This window comes from Odocoileus virginianus, chromosome 2, assembly GCF_023699985.2.
Source record: "Odocoileus virginianus isolate 20LAN1187 ecotype Illinois chromosome 2, Ovbor_1.2, whole genome shotgun sequence".
In the NCBI taxonomy this organism is placed as follows: Eukaryota; Metazoa; Chordata; class Mammalia; order Artiodactyla; family Cervidae; genus Odocoileus; species Odocoileus virginianus.
In genome coordinates, this window is record NC_069675.1 from 47,315,514 (window position 1) to 47,337,646 (window position 22,133).

Here is a 22,133-nt window from a genome sequence, read left to right on the forward strand (position 1 = left end):
TATTTTCTGTACCAGGCACCCAGGTCACATTCTGTGCAGCAGCCTCACGAGGAGGCATGGTGAGCCTTTCTGGGAGGGGCCGCCTCCCTCCCCTCAGCTCAGATAGGTCCTGACTTTCTTGGAAGGTCTCATTCTTTCCCTGCCCTGCAGGCTTAGTTTTCTATTTCTCTCTCTGGAACAGTGTCAGGTTCCTGATCTTTTTTGAGGCATCCCTGGTCTCACTGAAAATCTCATCCAGCTGGAATTCCCTGGCGATTCAGTGGTTAGGACTATATGCTTTCACTGTTGAAGATGTGGGCTCAGTTAGCACCAAAGGAGGAAAAAAAAAAAAACCTTACTCAGCTATCAAGATTTTTAGCAGAAAAAGAGCAAGTAAGAACATACATACAGGGATTTCCCTGGCAGTCTGGGGTTAAGAATCCACCTGCCAATGGGGTTCCATTACTGGTCTGGGAAGATCACACATGCTGTGGGGCAACTAAGCTCGTGTGCCACAACCACTGAGTCTGCATACTCTAGAGCCTGTGCTTCACAAGAGAATCCACTGCAGTGAGAAACCTTCCCATTGCAACTAGAGAGGAACCCCCTGCACATCACAACTAGAGAAAGCTCATGAAGCCCCACCAAAAAATTTTTTTAAAATAAAATTAAAAAACCTGTCCAGTTCCAGGGAGGTATCAGAAATGTAGGCAGTAGCTCATGGCATTGTGAGCCCCAGGTTGGGAACCCTTTGCTAGAGACACTGATCATCAGAACTAGCACACAGCTGACACCACACCCTGAATTATGGAATTAAAGGCTGAGTCCACTTCCAATTCCAATTGGCTTCCCCAATGCAGGAGACTTAAGAAACACAGGTTTGATCCCTGGGTCCGGAAGATCCCCTGGAAATGGCAACCCACTCCAGTATTCTTGCCTGGAGAATCCCATGGACAGAGGAGCCTGGTGGGCTACAGATCACAGAATTGCAAAGAGTCAGACACAACTGAAGTGACTTAGCATGCATGCATACCCCACTTGCAATGGGACAGGCACAAATTTAAGTCTGTCCTAAGGACACCAAAACCATGTCCTTGTGGCCCTCCTGAGAAATAAAGTGTCTTCCTCATTTCTAGAGAAATACAGACTTCTCCCTGGCCTTAAGCGTCCTCTATCACTGGAGTCAGCTTCCTTCTCCCCCAAATCCTCACTTGGAGGCTGCCCCTGGTGTCTGAGTGGGCACGTACGTAGTTGTCCCGGGCTGACCAGGTTGGGTAGAGCTGTGAGTGAAGCTGCCGCTCCTTCCGGGCCAATTCGTAGTACTTGGCCTGTTCTTCTCGGGACAGGTTGTGCCACTGTGGAGAGGACCAACAAGGACAGAGTGGTGAGCGTGGGGCACGCGGAGCTGCACAGCCTGGAACACAGGGGCGGCCCTTACCTTCCTCCCCAGGATCTGGTTGATGGCTGCACTCTCCTTCAGGGTGCACTCGGCCACCACCTTGGCCCTCATCTCCTTCATATATAACATGAAGGCATTAAGAGGCTTCTTCACGTGGGGCTTCTTTTCTTCCTCTTTCTTCACTGTGACTGGTGATTTCCTGGGAAGTCATAAGGCTGTAGGTTAGCATTTGTCAGCTGTCATCTCTCAAGGAGGCTAAGGGCTGACTGCCTCTGGGGAGGGGGATGAGCAACTTGGCAGCTAATGAAAGTTGCCCACGGCCACTTTCAGCACCTGGGCACCAGTTCCTAGTCTCTGACTGACCTCCAGCCATATTCTAGGAGAGGACAACTTCCTGACAAAGGAGCAGAGGGTGGCGGGGGGAGCTGACATAGACTGGCCCCAGGTGAGAAAGAGGAGGGGGCAGAGCACTGGAGGCAGAAACAGAGCGGGGGCGGGTCTCCTTGGCCATGAGATTTTGACTTTCAGTGGACAAAGCGTGGGCCATGGTGCTGGACTCAGCTCTGACCCAAGTCAACCATGTTGACTTGAGAAAATTCCCCTTGCAATTTTCAAGTGTTTGGGGGGACAGGGAAGGAAGCTAAAAGCTCTCTCAGTTTCTCTTTCACTTTCAAAGTCCTGATTGTAGGGCTTCCCCTACTGTGAGAAAAGATGTATGGTGTCTTTGAGAGGATGGGAATTCCAGGGGTCAAAGGGAACAGTTCGCAAGGAGGGGAGGATGTGGCTGAGGGAGCCGCAGGCTGAAGGTCCCCAGGAGAAGAATCAATGGCACTTGCTGCTCAGAGACTGGCCACCCACCACCAGGCTGCCCATTACTCACGCGCTCACAGCTGGGCTCAGGCTGGGGGGCGCTGGTTCCTGCTTGACGATGGGGGAGACGATGGCAGGGTGGGGGATCCCTGAGGTGGGCAGACCAGGATGGGCCGGAGCCACCATGTGAGGGGAGAACCGACTAGAAACCAGGCTGCATACCAGGAGAAAACAAAAACAACAGAGGAATTCAGGCTAAATGCTTGTCACTTGCAGAGGACCTGGTGGAACCCAGCCTTGATGGCAGAGGCATGTGAACATCTCTGCCATAGCAGAGTTGGAGCCAGAGAAGGCTATTTACTGACCTCGAAAGAACTCATTTTGGGAAACACCCAACAAACCTCCCTTCCCTCACAAACACACAGGGTTCCTATATCTGGTGCTGAAAGCATGTGGGATGAAAAACAGAAGATACAGGAGGTAGGAGGCCAGGTACACAGGGGAGGCGGGGAGGAAAGGAGAGCACCTGCCTCTTAGCTGACTGCCAAGAGAAAGCTGTCAGGGGAGCCAGTAGACAAGCATTCCCTGTGCTGCCGCTTCCCCGCTCACAGCCCCAGGACTCACCTGGACATCGAGGCATTCATGGCGAGGGCAGGGTAGGGGTGCCTGAAGCCACCAGGAGGAAGGGAGTACATGGGCTGTCCTTGCCTATAAGGGCCAGGAGTAAGGAAATCTGGTCAGGAAACTGGCTGAAATGGGAACGTTCATAGGGCCGGAGAAGGGGTTGGGAAGACAGGATAAGTAAAAGGCAATAAGTAGGAAGCGGGAGTTGGGAAGATGCTGCCTGGGGAACTTGTTCTGATGCCCTGGGGAAGTTCTGGGCTTGGTGAGAGGGCTCCACTGTGGGGATGGGGATTGGGGGGGGGGGGCATCTGTATTTAGACCCCAAAGACAGGCTGAAGGTACAGGAGGCAGAGCTCAGTGTAAGGAAGGAGGGATAAGAAAGGTTGTAAGTTTCCTTACTGTGGGACGAGCCAGCTGAGGGGATGTGGGATTTGCCCAACAGCTCCAGGAGACAGTGGGTAATATGGAGACAGCTCGGATGGATGAGGGGGCCGGGGGATTCCTGCTTCCAAGGAGAAATGTGTCAGACAGTTCCTTGACCCTACACCTTAAAGTCACATCAAACGGGAGGCTACCCTTTGTTCCCAGATGCTCTGCAGCTTGCAGTGCCCTTTCTTTCACTGTTTCTGCCCTCAGTCACCAGTAATTTCCAACTGCTCATATTGGAGGTGTCCAAGACACAGGCAGGAAATCTTGGACTGAGAAACTCAAGCTTATCTCTGGAGTCATCAGCTGGAAAAGCTGTTTCATTCGTGGAAAAATAAACTTCAGATTTCTGTGTAACAGGGAATAACAGTAGCTGATTCCACGTTGGATCTGTTTTTCTTTGACTTTAACCTTTGCTCTCCATGCTCTTGTTACTATAATTGTTGAAAAGATGCTGTATATAAGCTGCAAGCATACATAATGGCCTGTCTCAGGGAACCTCTGTTGGAAAGTTAGACTGTTCTGACCTGGCCCACCTGTGACTGGCTGCAAGAAGAAATTAACACATCTCTGTCCTGATGCAGGCCAAGCCAGGAGATATTCTGCAAGACTTGTGGCCTTTTTATTTTACTTCCTCCTCCTCTCTGTTCTATAAAAGAAACTGGCATCCAGACTCCGATAAGATGGTTCTCTAGGACATTAGTCCGCTACCTTCTTGGATACCCAGCTTTCTGAGTATTCCTTGCCTCCCAATTACAGGCCTGTCATGTGGTGAGCAGACTGAGCTTGGACTCAATGACATCCGTTCCACATTTATCCTCCCTGTTATCTGTAACTTGTAATAGCTGTCTAAAGAGCGACTCCAGAAATGCTCTGAGCCACAGCAACTCTGGGAATTTTATGAAAACGATGGCTCCCTCGGGGATGAACAGTGTGGGTGAGCAAGTTGAGAAAAAAGTCAACTCAGTCTCTTGCCTTGTATCTATACTTACAAGTGTGTTAGGGGAAACACACTGACTGAAACTGCCCACCCTGGCCAGGTACCATAGAAACCATTTGTGTGAGTTATTTTACGACAGGAGGTCCTGGCAAGGAACATGGAACTAATAAGCCACCACCAACCGGAAGAGTTTGCGAAAGGTCAAAATGAGACGCCATGTATCCTACCACCTCCCAGGATCCTTCCAGCTGGCATCCATCTTAGCGGAGCAATGTGTGCACCACCAGGAAGCACCCCGAGTCAGAACAATCGGCTAAAGACAACTCAGAAACTAACCCCATCACCGTAAAACCTGAGCCTGTGAGCCACATGTCAGAGCCCTCCTCGGCTCCCTTATCATACTGTTCTTCATGGGGGTGCCCCTTCCATAAAGACTCTTGCTTTGTCAGCATGTGTGACTCCTCAGACAATTCTATTCTGAGTTACCTGGGCCAGCCTGAGTGGCAGCCAACTCACCTGTCTTTGGATCGATCTCTGGGGAGAGGTGTGTGGGAGGGGAGCCGGGGGAGAAGTGGTCGTTGCTGTAGGTGATGAGGGGCGTCAACGGATGCATGTGGTGCGGGTGCTGAACAACAGGAACTTTATTAGACTGAAAGACAGAGAGAAAGAGACTAGGGCCAGTTGCCAAGGAGATGGAGTATAGACGGGCCTCAGAGATACTGCAGGTTTGCTTCCAGACTGCTGCAGAAGAGTGAAAGACACAATGATTTTGGTTTCCCAGTGCATATAAAAGTTACACTTATACTATTCTATAATGTTAAGTATGGGGAAGCCCTGGTGGCTCAGCAGTAAAGAACCTGCCTCCAGTGCAGGAGACTCAAGTTTGATCCCTGGGTCGGGAAGATCCCCTGGAGGAGGGCATGGCAACCCACTCCACTATTCTTGCCTGGGGAATCCCATGGACAGAAGAGCCTGGTGTTCTACAGTCCATTGGGTTGCAGAGTTGGACACGACTGAGCACATGCAGTGTTAGGTGTGCAATGGCATTATGTCTAAAAAAAAATACATTTGTTGTTGTTGTTCAGTCCCTCAGTCGTGTCTGACTCTTTGCAACCCCATGGACTGCAGCACCCCAGGCTTGCCTGTCCTTCGTCATCTCCCGGAGTTTGCTGAAACTCATGTCCATTGAGTCGGTGATGCCATCTAACCATTTCATCCTGTGTCATTATATATTATATATATATATATATTTTGCCTTTTTATACTGAGAACCCCATGAATAGTATGAAAAGGCAAAAAAAAAACCCCATACATACTCTAATAAAAAACACTTTGTTAAAAGGTGCTAATCATCAACTGAGCCATTAGTGAGTTGTAATCTTTTTGCTACGGTGACATAAAAAAGGACTGATCACAAGCCACCACAACAAATATAATAATAAGGAAAAAGTTGGAAATATTGCAAGAATCACCAAAATGTGACTTTGAAAAAGTGAGCAAAGGGTGTTGGAAAAAATGATGCTGATAGACTTGCTGGATAAACCTCTAATTCATAAAAAAATGCAGTATCTGTGAAGCACAGGAAAGTAAAGTACAATAAAACGAGGTATGCCTGTAAAATCTGTGGTTATTTACTGAGTTGACTATGTGCCAGGTATTTTCCATGCAGCATTGCATTCAGCCCTTGTAGAGAACTTAAGAGAAAGTAGCAGTCTATTTGACCCTCGGAAGAAAAGCTATGACAAACCTAGAAAGTATATTAAAAAACAGAGACGTCATTTTGCTGACAAAGGTCCGTCTAGTCAAAGCTATGGTTTTTCCAGTAGTCATGTATGGATGTGAGAGTTGGAAGAGGGCTAAGCACTGAAGAATTGATGCTTTCGAACTGTCGTGCTTGAGGACTCTTGAGAGTCCCTTGGACTGCAAAGAGATCAAACCAGTCAGTCCTAAATTAAATGAGTTCTGAATATTTATTGGAAGGACTGAAGCTCCAGTACTTTGGCCACTTGATATGAAGAGCCAACTCGCTGGAAAAGACCTTGATGTTGGGAAAGACTGAGGGCAGGAGGAGAAGGCGACGACAGAGGATGAGATGATTGGAAGGCATCACCAACTCAATGTATGTGGATTAGAGCAAACTCAGGGAGATAGTGAAGGACAGGGAAACCTGATGTGTTGCAGTCCATGGGGTCACAAAGACTTGGGTAAGACTTCATGACTGAACAACAAATACAGCAGAAAAAGAAACAATAGGATTAGAAGAGGGATTACACCCAGCCTCCTACATATCCTCTTCAAAACAGCCCACCATCACTCACTTCATGTACACTGTGTGCTAAATGGTACAGACTGCTGAATTATGAATCATGCTCTGTGTAATCTCAGTGAATTTTGAAAGGCTCAACACATGCTTGCCAAATAAACTTCTTAGAAATAGTAGCTCATGGGCTCAAGTCTGAGACTGGGAACAGAGCAGTGAGAGAACTGTCACCACCAGGCCACATATAACCACTTGTCATGTTCAAGGTTTACATTTACAGACACTACCAAGGGCACTTAGAACTGTTCTCTCTGGAGCATATCAAAATGTGATCTAATTATCACATTTCATTTTAAACATCAGCAGATGTAAGGAGCACATTTTATGTAACTGTTAAGAAAGCAAAAACAGGGACATCCCTGGTGGTCCAGTGGTTAAGACTCCACGTTCCAATGCAGGAGGCCTGGGTTCGATCCCTGGTCAGGAAACTAGATCCTACATACCACAACTAAAAGATCCTGCGTGCCAAAGTGAGACATGGTGCAGCTAAGTAAATAAATAAACTCTGAATTTTTTAAAAAAGAAAGTAAAAACTCAGGCATGTCACCAACACATCATGATTTCAGAAATGTTAAAAAGGGGGGGAAACCTGTGTGCCCTGGAATTAGTAAACTGAATTTTTAATTGTTTTAACCTAATCTCACTTAACAGTAAGGATTTTTATTACAAAAATGGCTAGCACCCTTATTATAACCTACTAAAGGAGCTATGATTATCTTGGTTTGAGGAATAAGGAAACAGAGTATGGAAAGATGAAGTGATGTAGCCTGAGTCACAGAGGTAGTAAGTTACAAAACTGGATTCATATTAGCCCTTTACATGCTAACAAACCAGGGTGTCTCCTCTTGCATCACCTGCCAACCCAACAGCCCAATCAAAACATCTGTCAGAGAAAGGACATATACTCATCTTTTTGGATAATAAGGTAAATGAGTTCCAAGTGGAAGAGAGATGTCTTTAAAAAAGAGATCTGTAAAAAGGATGATAATTTGATGGCATCTCAGGGGCCAGAATTCCAAACTTCTGTCTTTCCAGTTGAATGTTTCATTTCGTAGATTCCACGAGCACTTTTTGCCTTTTAGTTGATGCCCCTTTGGTGCTCATCATGCAAGCTACGATATGTACATCTCCTACATATTTGTGCACTGACAGTAGCCTTGCTGTTTTCAGTAGTCTAAGCAGAGATGAGAGGCAGAGTCCTGGGGCAAGGCTTGGAACCCAGAGGCCCAGCTCCTAGACCTGCAGAACCGAGACGGAGATTTCAGATGCTCGCAACTACAACCACTAGGTGGCGCTGGTACACGGCTGGGCTGTCGGAACCTCCTCTTGGACAACTTCCTATCGCTTCCCTTGGTGGGCTCCTTTGGCGTTGCATGTAGTTGCAGGTATATTCTAAAATTATTTTCTTCTTTCACCTGTTCCCTTACTGGCTTTTGAAGAGGTCTCCACGTACAAGAACACGTAACACAAATAAGAATGTTAAAAGATTATTTTAAGGTCAGATTTCTATTAACAGGATCCTGATGCAATCAATGATGCATTCAGGTTTCATGGAAGCAGCTTTGTCTGAAGGGCTATTTTAATTTTATTTACTTATTATTAACTTTTTTAAAAGGTGTTTTTTTCCTTCCCAAGGCATAATTTAGCTTTGGGAGGTTCTTAAAAAATGTTTATTTATTTGACTGTGTCAGGTCTTAGCTGTGGCATGCATGATCTTCAGTTGCGACATTCGGACTCTTACTAGAGGCACATGGGAACTAGCTCCCTGACCAGGGATCGAACTGGGGCCCTCTGCATTGGCGGCACAGGGTCTTAGCCCCTGGACCACCAGGGAAGTCAATAAAGGGAGATTTTTATATTATAAAAACCAATAGAATTATTACTAACAGTGATGGTAAATGATAAAAGAAATACACAGAATGAATGTGCAATTTTAAAATTACAGTTTTTTAAAAACATGTAAATTTTATGATAAAAAAATTAGAAAGACTAGTGGGTATTTCCTGGTGGTCCAGTGGTTAGGACTCGGCACTTCACTGCCATTGCCTGGGTTCAATCCCTGGTTGGGGAACTAAGATCCTGCAAGCTGCACATCACGGCCAAAAAGAGAAAAGAAAAATAGAAGCATACCAAAATGTAAACAGTAAATATATTTGAGGGTGGGAGTACAAATGATTTTGTTTTTCTTGTGTTTTCCAACTTTATTATGTATTAAAAATATACATATGATGAATGCAAATTTCCTAAGGAAAAAAATACAGGCTATATTATAAAACATTTAGAAGCCACAATCACACACACAATAAACCCCAACAACCCCACCATGCCCACAGTCACACTAGCATAACCCAGTACCTATTATCATTTTGACATATCTCCATCCACTTGGACTTCTTGTGCATCTGTTATTTACATCATTTATAGCCATCTTTTTTAAATTAAAATTTTCAGCTTTATTTAGATATAATTGACAAACAAGATTGTAATATATTTAACGTGTATTATGTGATAACTGAATATAGGTACACAGAGTCATCCTAAAATACTTAACGGTATTATGAAAGTAGGACTGGCCATGAGCTGTCTTCATCAGAAACTGGTAAACAACACTGAATGGGTGTCCGAGTTAAGCACAAAGCAGGGAAACATGAGTTATATTGGAAAATGCAGTCTCCTCACTTAAAACACTCTGTGAGTTATTACTGGTCCCCATTAGGTGGCATCATTGTCCAGAAAATGGACGGGAAGATGGTGAGTTCACAGAAAGAAAAAGGAAGGTAGACTTTTCCTTATCAGGCTGGGAATATGCAACCTCTGGAGATGATTAGCAAAACTCAGTCTCTTAGGCTCCCCTAGTGGTTCAGTGGTAAAGAGTCCATCTGCCAATGCAGGAGACATGGGTTTGATCCCTGGTCCAGGAAGATTCCACATGTCCCTAGCACCACAATCAACTGAGCCTGCTTTCTGCAGCCCGAGCTTTGCAACAAAAAAAGCCACTGCAGCCAAGAAGCCTCTGCTTGCCGCAACTAGAGAAAGGCCCCATCACAGTGAAATCCCAGTACAGCCAGAAATAAATAAACATATAAAATTATTTTTTTAGAGATCACTCCGTTAGGGCTGACTCAGGGAAAGCTCTCCTTGGAGGCTCTCATCCCAAGAAAAGTTTCCCACTGATTTTTCTCCTTTGCTGTCCTCCAGGGACATGATGTTCGCAGCACGAAGCCAGGTCAAGGATAGGGATGTGGAGAACCAGCAGACAGTTCCTGTTGTACACTGCAGAGAGCACGCACAAGCCAGGACACAGGTGTTCCCTGGGCAAGGAAACTAGCCAAGTCTAGTTTTACCCAAAGCAAAGCATCTCAGGCCTACCTTGTGCTCAAATCCTTCCGTCCCATCACACAGACTCAACCCTTTCCCAACGCAGGTATTCCTCGTCTATTCCCTGTTAATAGGGTGGTTGTTGTTCAGTCACTCAGTCGTGTCCAGCTGTTTGCGACCCCATGGACTGTAGCCCGCCAGGCTCCTCTGTCCATGGGATTTCCCGGGCAAGAATACTGGAGTGGGTTGCCATTTTACTTCTCCAGGGCATCTTCTCAACCCAGGGATCGACCCTGTGTCTCTTGCACTGGCAGGCTGATTCTTTACTGCTGAGCCACCAGGAAAGCCCCTTTCCAGGGTTGGTCCAAGCCAAAGTTCTGGGAACTCCTGGTCCCCAGGAAGCAATGTATCCTCCCTTCTACTGTTCATGACTTTATTCCAAGCTCTAAGTAAAGCCAATGCTCCACCACAGACGAACCAGCCACCTCTTCAAAAGCTGTTTCATTCAGTAACTGCTTTGCATTCAGGCGTGTTCAGTTGCTCAGCCGTATCTGACTCTTTGCGACCCCATGGACTGTAGGCCACCAGGCTCCTTTGTCCATGTCATTCTCCAAGGAAGAATACCAGAGTGGGTTGCCATTTCCTTCTCCAGGGGATCTTCCTGATCCAGGGATCAAACCCACATCTCCTGCATCTCTTGCATTGCAAGCAGATTCTTTACCACTAAACCACTGGGGAAGCCAGTGGTTTGAGGCCTTTACAAAGCCTCCTGCCTCCTAGGCTTCATTCACTATCTCCTTTTCTTCCTGATCTGAAGTTCAGAGATCAGAAAGATAAGGCTTTCAGGTCAGGCAAAGGGGAGCCTTAATTGTGATATCCATGTCCCGCAAAGCAGACATAGACCAGTCAACAGGCTGCCCAGCAAAGATCCCCAGAGTTGCGCTGGGTCACTAACTGTAACTGATTTTATATTTTTAAGAAATATGCTCTATCCACAACCAATTGTCTGTTGACTGCTTGAGGGAATCTTCTCTTAAAATTATTCTCAGGAGACTGCTTAAATGCAAGACTTCAGGGGAAAAGGAAGTTGGTTTGTTCCTAAAGCACCAGTCCAGGATTTTCCTGGTGGTCCAGTAGTTAAGACTCCCAGCTTCCACTGCAGGGGGCATGGTTTCAATCCCTGGTCAGGGAATAGGATCCCACAAGCCACACAGCACAGCCAAAAAAAAAGTACCTGTACACTCATAGTGGTGGATTAACATATAATAGAAGCAAAGGCAAATAGGAACCTAATGAAAATTGAGGGGGAAAACTCTAAGTAAACATACCTACCACTCTCTAACAAATACTGCTTAAAAGGAAAAATGTAAGTTCTTTGCTAATTCTGTCATCGTATCCTATTAAAGAAAGGAAATTTGCATGTATGTCTTCTATACAGAATTTTCCTGGCAATTCACACATTGATTTATTGGGTGATTGGCTGTGAAGACTGTCTACACAGCAGGCACTGAGTTGGGTAGCCAAAGGGCTGAAGGCCAACAGAAGAAATGGAAAGAACCTGGGTCTCCGACGGCATGGTTTGCTTGTTGAACTAACTGGCCTGGCAGAAAACATGACTCACAACAAGTATTCATGCTGTATCTACTACGTGCCAGGCACTGTTCTAGGTCTTGTGAATGCATTAGAGAATCTGTCTATCTAGACAATAATCCAAACAAATAAATAAGATGTCGCATGCTGCAATGAAGATGGAAGATCCTGTGTGCTGCAACTAAGATGCAGAACAGCCAAAATAAGTATTTAAAAAAAAATAAAAATAAAGGTGAGGCAGATGTAGGTTATAAGTTACACAGGCCAACCAGGGAAAGCCTCGATGAGAAAATGACTTCTGTTTCAGTTTTATTTATCTGACAGCACAGGGTCTCAGATGTGGCACGTGGGATCTTTGGTTGCGGCATGTGTGATCTAGTTATCTGACCAAGGATCAAACTCAGGCCCCCTACATTGGGAGTGAAGGGTCTTAGCCACTGGACCACCAGGGAAGTCCTCAGAAAATGACTCTTGAATGAATATATGAGGGCAACGGAAGTGAGATGTGTGGGCAGGGGAGGGAAGGGCGTTTGGGCAGAAGGCACCCGGAATGTAGTGGCTTCCAGGTAGACAGGAAGATAGGTGTGTTTGAGCAACTCCACGGGAGACAGTGAACGGGGCGCTGGGAAGAAAACAAGAGGATGAAAGTCTGTCTTAATGTACGAACACATACATTTTGAGCTTCTCAAGTAGGCGGCAAGCAGTGCGCTGCAGGCTGGGAAAGATGTGAACATAAATCCAGGATCTCTGGAGGGCAGCAGCATAGAGAAAATGCTTCGGGGAATTAGAATGTGCTCCAGGCTTCCCTAACGGCTTCGACAGTAAAGCGTCTGCCCACAATGCGGGTAGACTGGGGTTCGATCCCTGGGTTGGGAAGATCCCCTGGAGAAGGAAATGGCAACCCACTCCAGTACCCTTGCCTGGAGAATCCCATGGACGGGGAAGCCTGGTAGGCCTACAGTCCATGCGGTCGCAAAGAGTCGGACACGACTGAGCGACTTCACTTTTCAGGTCCTTCTTGGAAACAATGGCACATTTCTGAGGACTTTGTAAATTGGATTGGGCACAAAATTCTTGGGTTAAAAAACTTTCCTTATCAAAACTTATCTATGGCTTGCTGGCATTAAAGGCAGCACAAAAGAATCCTGTGTTTACCTTTATTTTTCTTCCTTTGATGCTGGCCTTTCCCCCTGTTGCGTAGATGAAAGTGAAAGTGTTAGTTGCTCAGTCGTGTCTGACTCTGTGTGACCCCATCAACTGTCGTCCTCCAGTCTCTGCTCATGGAATTCTCCAGGCAACAACACTGGAGTGGGTTACCATTTCCTTCTCCAGGGGATCTTCCCAACCCAGGGATCGAACTCGGCTCTCCTGCATTTCAGGCAGATTCTTTACCATCTGAGACACCAGGGAAGCCCTGCATAGATGCTTATAAGGGGAAAAAAAAATTAAACCCTTACAATTCTGATTGTTGCCAGGATGTGTCTAAGTTTATGTGAATTTTCATTTACTTTATAGAATTCAGGTGAGCACTTTCAAGCTATACACTTGAGTTTTTATTTATTTATTTTTAGGCTGTGTTGTGCAGCATCTTAGTTCTCCAACCAGGAATCGAACCCAGCCCCTTGCAATGGAATTGAGGAGTCTTAACCACTGGACTGCCAGGGAAGTCCCTAGTCTTTCGTTTTACAGCCCCGCTTTGCTTTCTTCTCTTATTGCCTGTTGTTTTCACTGGTTGTGGTCTCCTCTTAAGGAACACTATTTGTCGACTGTTTTTCAGTTGTCTTTTTCTTTTGTGTCATCAATGTACAGATGTGACTTGCCGCAGTGTCTACTTTGCTCTACACTAAGAATTACGAACTGGGAAATATGAGTTGTTGTTTAGTTGCTAACTCATATCTGACTCTGTGACCCCATGGACTATAACCTGCCAGGCTCCTCTGTTCATGGGATTTCCCAGACAAGAATTCTGCAGTGGTTTGTCCTTTTCTTCTCTAGGGGATCTTCCCGAGCCAGGGACTGAACCAACATCTCCTGCATTGGCAGGTCGATTCTTTACTACCGAGCCACCAGGGAAGCCTAGGAGATATGAATAAGGTTTCCCCACCAAGCTAAATCTCAGTGGCAGAAACTAATAAAGGAATGATGGCGGTAGATAATTACCAAGGCATGCCATGAATCGTGGGTGCAAATTTAATAAGAAATAGGACATTTATGCAGCTTCTAAGCCTCTGCCTACAGAGTGACTTATTAAGTACAAAAGGAAAGAATAACCTCAAAGAGAAAACACATGTCAAACATCACCTTAATTAAATGATCCAAGCCAACATCACTGACATTAGGACAAATAGGCATCACAGACCTGCCTCCCGAAGTGAGGCCCTGAGAGGGACACCTGATTGTGGTCGTGTTCTTGCCAAAACCCACAACCGGAATCTAACCACGAGGACATCTCAGATACAGCCAGATGGAGGGATGTTCCACAAAACAGCTAGTCTGTACTTCTCCAAAGAGTCAAGGTCAGGAAAAACAAAGGCTAAGAAACTCTGGGAGATTCAGTTCAGTTGCTCAGTAGTGTCTGACTCGTTGCGACCCCATGGACTGTAGCACGCCAGGCTTCCCTGTCTATCACCAATCTTTTTTGTAGAGTTCTTCTGTGTATTTTTGCCACTTCTTCTTAATATCTTGTGCTTCTGTTAGGTCCATACTGTTTCTGTCCTTTATTGTGCCCATCTTTGCATGAAATATTTCCTTGGTATCTCTGATTTTCTTGAAAGATCTCTAGTCTTCTCATTCTATTGTTTTTCTCTGTTTCTTTGCATTGATCACTTAGGAAGGCATTCTTATCTGGGACATTAAAAAAGACTAAAAGACATGACAATGAGATGTAATTTGTGATCCTGGGTTGAACTCTGGACCAAGAAAAACACATCTCAACAGACATTCCTGGGACATTTACAAAAACTTGAATAAATACTGTGAATTAGATAATAATCCACAAAATACATTGTGTGTGTTACTTGCTCAGTCATGTCTGACTCCTCTGTCTGTGGACTATTCCAGGCAAGAATACTACAGTGGGTTGCTGTGTCCTCCCCCAGGGCATTTTCCCAAGGCCAGGGGTCGAACTCAGGTCTCCTGCATTGCAGACAGATTCTTTACCACTAGTACCACCTGGGAAGCCCCCTTTATACACACACATACATTACTTTTCTGGTTTCAAAATAATTTAATTAGGGACGTCTGTGGCGTTTCAAGGCAGGGGCCGTGGGTTCTATCTCTGGTTGGGGAACTAAGACTCCATATGCCTCATGGAAAAATTTTTTGGCAGGGCCAAAAAATAAAAAAAAAATTTTTAAAAGATTTACTTAAAATTCCTGAATGCGAAGAGAAACTGGACCCAGGGGCAGAGAGGGGTTCAGAGGCGGGCATCTACCTGTACCCAGATCACTGATTCTCCAACCATTCATAAATGAGCCCTGAGAACCTATTCTGCCAGGCATTATGACAGTTGCTGTGTAAACAAATATGAACAAAACAGAGTGAATTTTATCTTGAATTGGTTATACCCTGGAAGCCAATTTATCTGCCTTGTGTGGTTGGGTACCATGTTCCATGGAGAGAGTGGAGGGCCTGAGAAGGGGCCGGGTATGTGAGGCCACAGTGAGGGGTCAGGGTAACAGTACACATGCAATAATCAGACATTACTACTTAGTTATTAGAGCTTGTTTTGAAGGCACACAAATTCAAGTGGTAATAACACTCAACTCCATCCCCAGCCTGGCCTCGTTACGGCTTGTTTATATGCATTTCCCTGACAGGCAGCTTCAACATGACTCACTCCATCTCTCCAAGTATGCAGGCTGTTTCCTTCACTTGCCCTTTCCCCAGGGCCAAACTCATCTTAAAATATTTCGCTCATGATTCCAAAAGAAATTTCATAATCAAGTCTTTTCATTTTTCTAAAAAAAAAAAAAAAAAAAAGTGTCCAAACCTCCAACTACTTCCGGTAACCTGGTTACCTGCTGACACCTCCAGCCTAGAAAACCTGACTGACAGCAGACCGAATGTTTTCTGGTCTCTGCTTCCCTTTTGCCTCTGTTTGCAGTGAGGGCAGTGATTCTCAATTCTGGTTGCCGCTGAGAACCTGCTTCCCTTTTGCCTCTGGTTTGCAGTGAGGGCAGTGATTCTCAGTTCTGGCTGCCACTAGGAATCTTCCAGAGAATCTTCTGGCTTGCGTATGATAAACTATGATATTAGCCACCACCCCAGACCAGTTTAATCATATTCTTGGGAGCACTGATGCTAAATTCTATATATACGCTTATTATCTCTATTATCTGTGTAATGTGTCTGGTCTGGCATCTAATTTCAAAATTCATCACCTTCTAGTCTGCTAAATAAACTGTATTTTTATTTTTAATTTTTAAAATTCTCACTTATTTATTTGCCTGCATCGGGTCTTAGTTGAGGCACGAGGAATCTTCACCGTGGCATGTGAGCTTAGTCATCCTGTAGCACATGGGATCTTTAGTTCCCTGACCAGGGATCAAACCTGCATCCCTTGCATTGGAAGGCGGATTCTAAATCACTGGACTGCCAGGGAAATCCCAACAATATTTTATTTAATTTCTTTCAGATTTTATTATTATTTTTAAAAAATATTTTTACTTATTTATTTGGCTGTGTCAGGTCTCAGCTGCTTCGTTGTGGCATGTGGGATCCAGTTCCCTAACCAGGGATCGAACCCGGGCCCCCTGCATTTGGAACATGGAGTCTTAGCCATTGAACCACAGGGGAAGTCCCTATTTTATTATTATTTTTTTAAATTGAAGTATAATTGCTTTATAATGTTGTGTTAGTTTCTGCTGGGCAACAAAGTGAATCAGCTATATGTATACTATATAACCCATCTCCCCAAACACTCCTCCCATCTCACCATGCTAGGTCTTCACAGAGCACTGCGATGAGCTCCCTGTGCTCTACATAGCAGCTTCCCATAACAGTATTTTAATTGTTCTTTCCCTCTCTTATTAATAGCAGTGCTTGAGGTGGTCGGCAATCCCAAAGAAGGGCAATGCCAAAGAATGTTCAAACTACTGCACAATTGCACGTCTCTCACACACTAGCAAAGTAATGCTCAAAATTCTCCAAGCCAGGCTTCAACAGTACGTGAACCGTGAACTTCCAGATGTTCAAGCTGGATTTAGAAAAGGCAGAGGAACCAGAGATCAAATTGCAAACATTTGTTGGATCATAGAAAAAGCAAGATAATACCAGAAAAACATCTACTTCTGCTTTATTGACTACGCCAAAGTCTTTGACAGTATAGATCACAACAAACTGTGGAAGATTCTTCAAGAGATGGGAATACCAGTTCATTTTACCTGCCTCCTGAGAAATCTGTATGCAGGTCAAGAAGCAATAGTTAGAACTGGATATGCAACAACAGACTGGTTCCAAATTGGGAAAGGAGTACGTCAAGGCTGTAGGCTGTCACCTGCTTATTTAACTTATATGCAGAGTACATCATGCAAAATGCCAGACTGGATGAAGCACAAGCTAGAATCAAGATTGATTAAAAAAAAGAAAAAAAAAAAAAAGATTGATGGGAGAAATATCAATAACCTCAGATACATAGATGACACCACCCTTATGGCAGAAAGTGAAGAGGAACAGAAGAGCCTCTTGATGAAAGTGAAAAAGGAGAGTGAAAAACCTGGCTTAAAACCCAGCATTAAAAAAAACAAAGATAATGACATCTGGTCTCATCACTTCATGGCAAATATAGATGGGGAAACAATGGAAACAGTGACAGACTTTATTTTCTGGGGCTCTAAAATCACCACAGATGGTGACTGCATCCATGAAAAAAACTGGATGCTTGCTCCTTGGAAGAAAAGCTATGAGCAACCTAGACAATATACTAAAAAGCAGAGACATTACTTTGCCAACAAAGGTCTGTCTAGACAAAGCTATGTCTTTCAAGTAGTCATGTATGGATGTGAGAGTTGGAGTATAAAGAAAGCTGAGCACCAAAGAATTGATGCTTTTGAACTGTGGTGTTGGAGAAAACTCTGGAGAGTCCCTTGTACAGCAAGGAGATCCAACCAGTCCATCCTAAAGGAAATCAGTCCCGAATATTCATGGGAAGGATGCTGAAGCTGAAACTCCAATATTTTGGCCACCTGATGTGAAGAACTGACTCATTGGAAAAGACCCTGATGCTGGGAAAGGTTGAAGGCAGGAAGAGAAGGGGACGACAGAGGATGAGATGGTTGGATGGCATCACCGACTCAATGGATATGAGTTTGAGCAAGCTCCAGGAGTTGGTGATGGACAGGGAAGCGTGGCGTGTTGCAGTCCATGGGGGTCACAAGGGGCTCAGTTCAGTCACGACTGAGTAACTGAACTGAACTGAGAGGTGGTGGTGGTGGTAATAGTAGCAAGCTAGCAGTTATTGAGGCTTATTTTGTGCAAGGCACAATTCTAAACTCATTACGATGCACGGGCTCATTTTCACACAACTCTGAGGTCAAATCCTCTCCTAATACCTATTTTATAGACGAGGAAAACCAAAGCAAAGAGAGATGAGGTAATTTCCTGAAGCTTCGCAAGTAGGAAGAGGCAGAGCTGGGATTCAAATCCACTTTATTACACACTCTCCAAGACACATCGTCCTCCCTGGGCATTTCAGGTTTGGCTCCCATTCACACACACGTATATCTCAGATAACAGAATGAGAAGTTCTGACTTGAAAATGGAAGATGGTGGTCTCCTTCCACTTTCTAGAATATCAAGTTCAGGTTTTCTCCTATGAAGTTCTCTTTAAGCGTTTGAGGCCTGTTTTTCTGCTTTTCTGTATGAGAGTACAGAGTGTGATAATATACAACTTCCTAGAAAAGTATCTATTTTTCTATCTACAATGTAATGTATCCACTATTCATGGTTTTCCACTTTCAGACATAACATGAGCCCCTGCTCCGCCAGCTGTGCTGAGATGTCTCCCAGTGGCTGCAGGTTTGTCTGGCAGTGGATGCTATGGGTAGAGAACCTTGTGGAGAGTTTAGGGATTTCATGTATTTTTATGTCACTTACACTGAGATAATAAGTAAGGATGAGTAGTTGATTTATTTGAGGAAAAGTGTCTAAAAAAAAAATGGAATCATAGACAGGGCAAAAAAATTTGGTAATGTATATTAATACAGCAATAGTCTTTCCAATACTCTGAATGGATGAGAGAGTTGGACCATAAAGAAGACTGAGTGCCGAAGAACGGACGTTTTCACACTGTGGTGCTGGAGAAGACTCTTCAGAGTCCCCTGGACTGCGAGATCAAACCAGTCAATCCTAAAGGGAAATCAATCCTGAATATTCACTGGAAGGACTGATGATGAAGCTGAAGCTTCTATATTTGGCCACCTGATGCAAAGAGCCAACTCACTGGAAAAGACCCTGATATTGGAAAAGACTGAAGGTAAGAGGAGAAGGGAGTAACAGGGGATGAGATGGTTGGATGGCATCACTGATTTCAATGGACATGAATTTGAGCAAACTCAGGGAGATAGTGATGGACAGAGAAGCCTGGTGCACTGCAGTTCATGGGGTTGAAAAGGGTTGGACACGATGTAGTGACTGAACAACAATAATCCATACAGTCTCCTGGGGCCAACAAAAGAATTATAGGAAGCAGAGGACTGAGAAAAGGTAGGCAAATGAGTGCTGTTAGGTACTAGGTGGCAAACAGATCAGGGATGGCGGTGGAAGGTCTAGCTCTTGTGTGAAGCTGGGTGGTGAATATCAGAAGGGAAATATAGGAGGAAGAGGAGTGCTCGTGGCAGGCTTTTTGTTTTATTTTTCAGAGCTGGATCACTCTGTGCAGCAGGAGGGATGGCAAACTCAAAGAGTCTATGTGCTTGTTTTAAAAATAATTCACCTCCTCTAAATGCAGATGGAGATTTTTGAAGATATGCAAACAACAGGATGTGAAGGATGCTGGATGGGGATGTGGCACAGGATGGGTGGGGGCATGAGCAAGGATTTGAAACAGTTAAAGAGGGCTTCCCTGGTGGCTCAGTGCTCAAGAGTCCACCAGCCAGTGCAGGAGACTTCAGTTCATTCCCAGGTCCGGGAAGATTCCACATGCCTCGGAGCAACTAAGTCTGTGCGCCACAACTCCTGAGCCGACGCTCTAGAGCTCAGGAGCTGCAACTACTGAAGCCCGAATGCTCTAAGAGTCTGTGCTCTGCAACGAGAGAAGGTACCGCCATGAGCTGAACACCACAGCTAAAGAGTAGCCCCTGCTCACTGCAACTAGAGAAAAGCCTGTGCAGCAACGAAGACCCAACACAGACAAATAAATCGGAAAAAAAATTTTTTTTTAAATAAATAAAGACAGATGGCTGTGCTGGGAGGGGGCAAGCCAGTTTTGTGGTGGTGATGGGGGTCGTTGGGATGCCCACTCCTCGACTGACCACTAGTGGGCACTTGCACCTCGCACTGGCCACCAACAGTTGTCTTGGAATCTAGAGGGTCACAGGCAACTTCCAGGCCTGCCCACCCCCGCCGTGGGGCGTGTTCTTTAGGCTGCTCAGATCTTGGTGACAGGCTATAGGACCTCTCAGGGCAGCCTGCTCCGGATGGCTGTGACAGTCACCTGAGAACTACACCGGACGTTGGTCAAGGGCTCAGACCCTGGAAGTTGGTCTCACGATTACTGGAAATCATACAAGCTCACCGTGTCATGACTTATCTCTCTAGAGATACCTTCCTTCTCCTCAACTAAATTCTAAATTCTTTTTGAAGCTTTTTAAAAAATATTATTTTTTATTGATGTATAATTCATGGGTGTGCTGTGTCCTCAGTTGCTCAGTCATGTCTGACTCTTTGAAACCCCATGGACTGTAGCCTGCCAGATTCCTCTGATCAAGGGATTTCCCAGGCAAGAATATTGGAGTGGGTTGCCATTTCCTCCTCCAGGGGATCTTCCTGACCCAGGGATCAAACCCACATCTCTTGCATCTCCTGCACTGGACTCTAAGCTTTTAATGAAAAAAGACTGTCAGGAGATCTTAAAATAAGAGGAGATGAAATATGAATGAGATGAAATTCTACATCTGGGATTTGCTTGCAAACAACCCAGCATGGTGGAAGGGGGAGCACGAGTGAGGAAAACCATTGAAATTTTACAGAGTTAAGTTTTAGAAGCATCATATATTCCCAGGTCTCCCTTCTACCTGTCTGCTCTGTGTTTCTGAGACTCACTGCACTTGAACAACACTAGTCAGCTTGTGGGGCATGTGGGTTGCCCCAAACTCCTAAGAAAGCCCAGGAAAGAGGGATACAGGGTCCTAGCTGGGTGCATCTCCTAGCCTACCAATTTCAGTCTGTCGCAAGCCCTGAGGTGAGGAGACCGATCCCATTGCGCCTCCTCCCAGGACCCTCCAGACCTTCCTTTGTGACCGTGTTGCCTCGGACATTGATAGAAAGACCTCGATTGCCCCTGGGGATTTTTGTTTGCATATATTTTAAATTAATTCTTTCCTATAACATCTGGTACAGAACAGCCTCTTCAACTGTTGCTATGCAGCTCCGAAGAGGAAGTGAGGGCTGTGAACTGAGCTCGAGTGGGAGAGAGAGAACTGGGCTGCCACGGTGGAGGGGAGGCGGAGGAGGACCAGGGTCACCAGCCAGGGGCAGGGCTGGCATTTCTGATCACATGACATCCTGGGTGGTGCGTGCGTGTGCCGAGGTGGTAGCGCTGGGGACATACAAAAGCAATACTCCTGACTGTCTGGCTCACACACTTGGGGCAGCGCTGCTAGACCTTGGGGAAGGTGGAGGCAGTGAGATGGGACAAGCTCAGTGACAGTGTCCCTTCTGCGCTTTAAGAAGAAACAGACTTACCAAGTGTGCTGGCGATGGTGACCTGGCGTCCTTGACTGTGGCGCTGGCGGGGACATCGAGGAGCGGCCATTTCATCTGCAGGTACTACATAGGGGACAGAAAACAATGTGGCTGGTGAGAGGGGGTCTCGCAAGAGCTCCAAGTGAGCCACGGCCAGGGGTGGGGGGTGGGGGGGCAGACATCAAGCTTCATTCGACCTGCATGCTCCTGACTGGGTCAACGTCCAGAGATTGGAACAGAGCAGAGCATACACCGACACCGCTGCCAACACCAGCCCCTCCATCATTTTGGGGTAAACGCATGACAGCACAACTAACCAAAGTATAATATTCAAAGACCCTACTGGTGAGAGTCATTAGGTGTGAGACAAGCAAGACTCATCAAGGGACCCAGGGCTCCAAGATGGTGATCCTGCCTGTTCAGTTCCATCTCTCACAGCATCACACACAACACTCCCCAGGAAACAGCCTCTCCAGAGCAGTCTGGGGAATGAAGGAATATGAACCATCTGCCTGACACCTCCAGGGTCATGGGGAATATCTGTCCTTATTCAAGGATGTGGATCTTTACTTCGCTGTAGTATTTCTTGATCTTGAAAAGATTTTCCAGTATCCTGCCTTCTCCCATGCATCACTGCAAAAATGCCAACCAAACCGTCCCTAACACACACACACACACACTTTAAATGAAAAGTGATCTCCTCAATGCCAGCCTAGTAGTCTTGGGCAAGAGTCTGGGAGAGAGTGGGTAGAGAGGCAGTGAGGGGCTCTGGAGCTGGGTGTCCATGGGCTCAGGTTCTCACTCCGCTAATTATGCTGTGTAAC

General features: G+C 45.5%; 1 protein-coding gene across 1 annotated transcript in view; it reads right to left on the minus strand.

Annotated features, from left to right (window-relative positions):
* TCF7L1 (transcription factor 7 like 1) overlaps nt 1–22,133 on the minus strand; it is a 187,284-nt gene that overhangs the window by 3,395 nt on the left and 161,756 nt on the right. Inside the window, exons 4-10 of the mRNA XM_070479718.1 lie at nt 21,310–21,393; nt 4,695–4,827; nt 3,212–3,314; nt 2,813–2,896; nt 2,259–2,402; nt 1,418–1,577; nt 1,227–1,334 (exon numbers count right to left, since the gene is read on the minus strand). Of these exons, the coding sequence (XP_070335819.1) occupies nt 1,227–1,334; nt 1,418–1,577; nt 2,259–2,402; nt 2,813–2,896; nt 3,212–3,314; nt 4,695–4,827; nt 21,310–21,393 (816 nt within the window). The remainder of the gene's footprint in view (nt 1–1,226; nt 1,335–1,417; nt 1,578–2,258; nt 2,403–2,812; nt 2,897–3,211; nt 3,315–4,694; nt 4,828–21,309; nt 21,394–22,133) is intronic.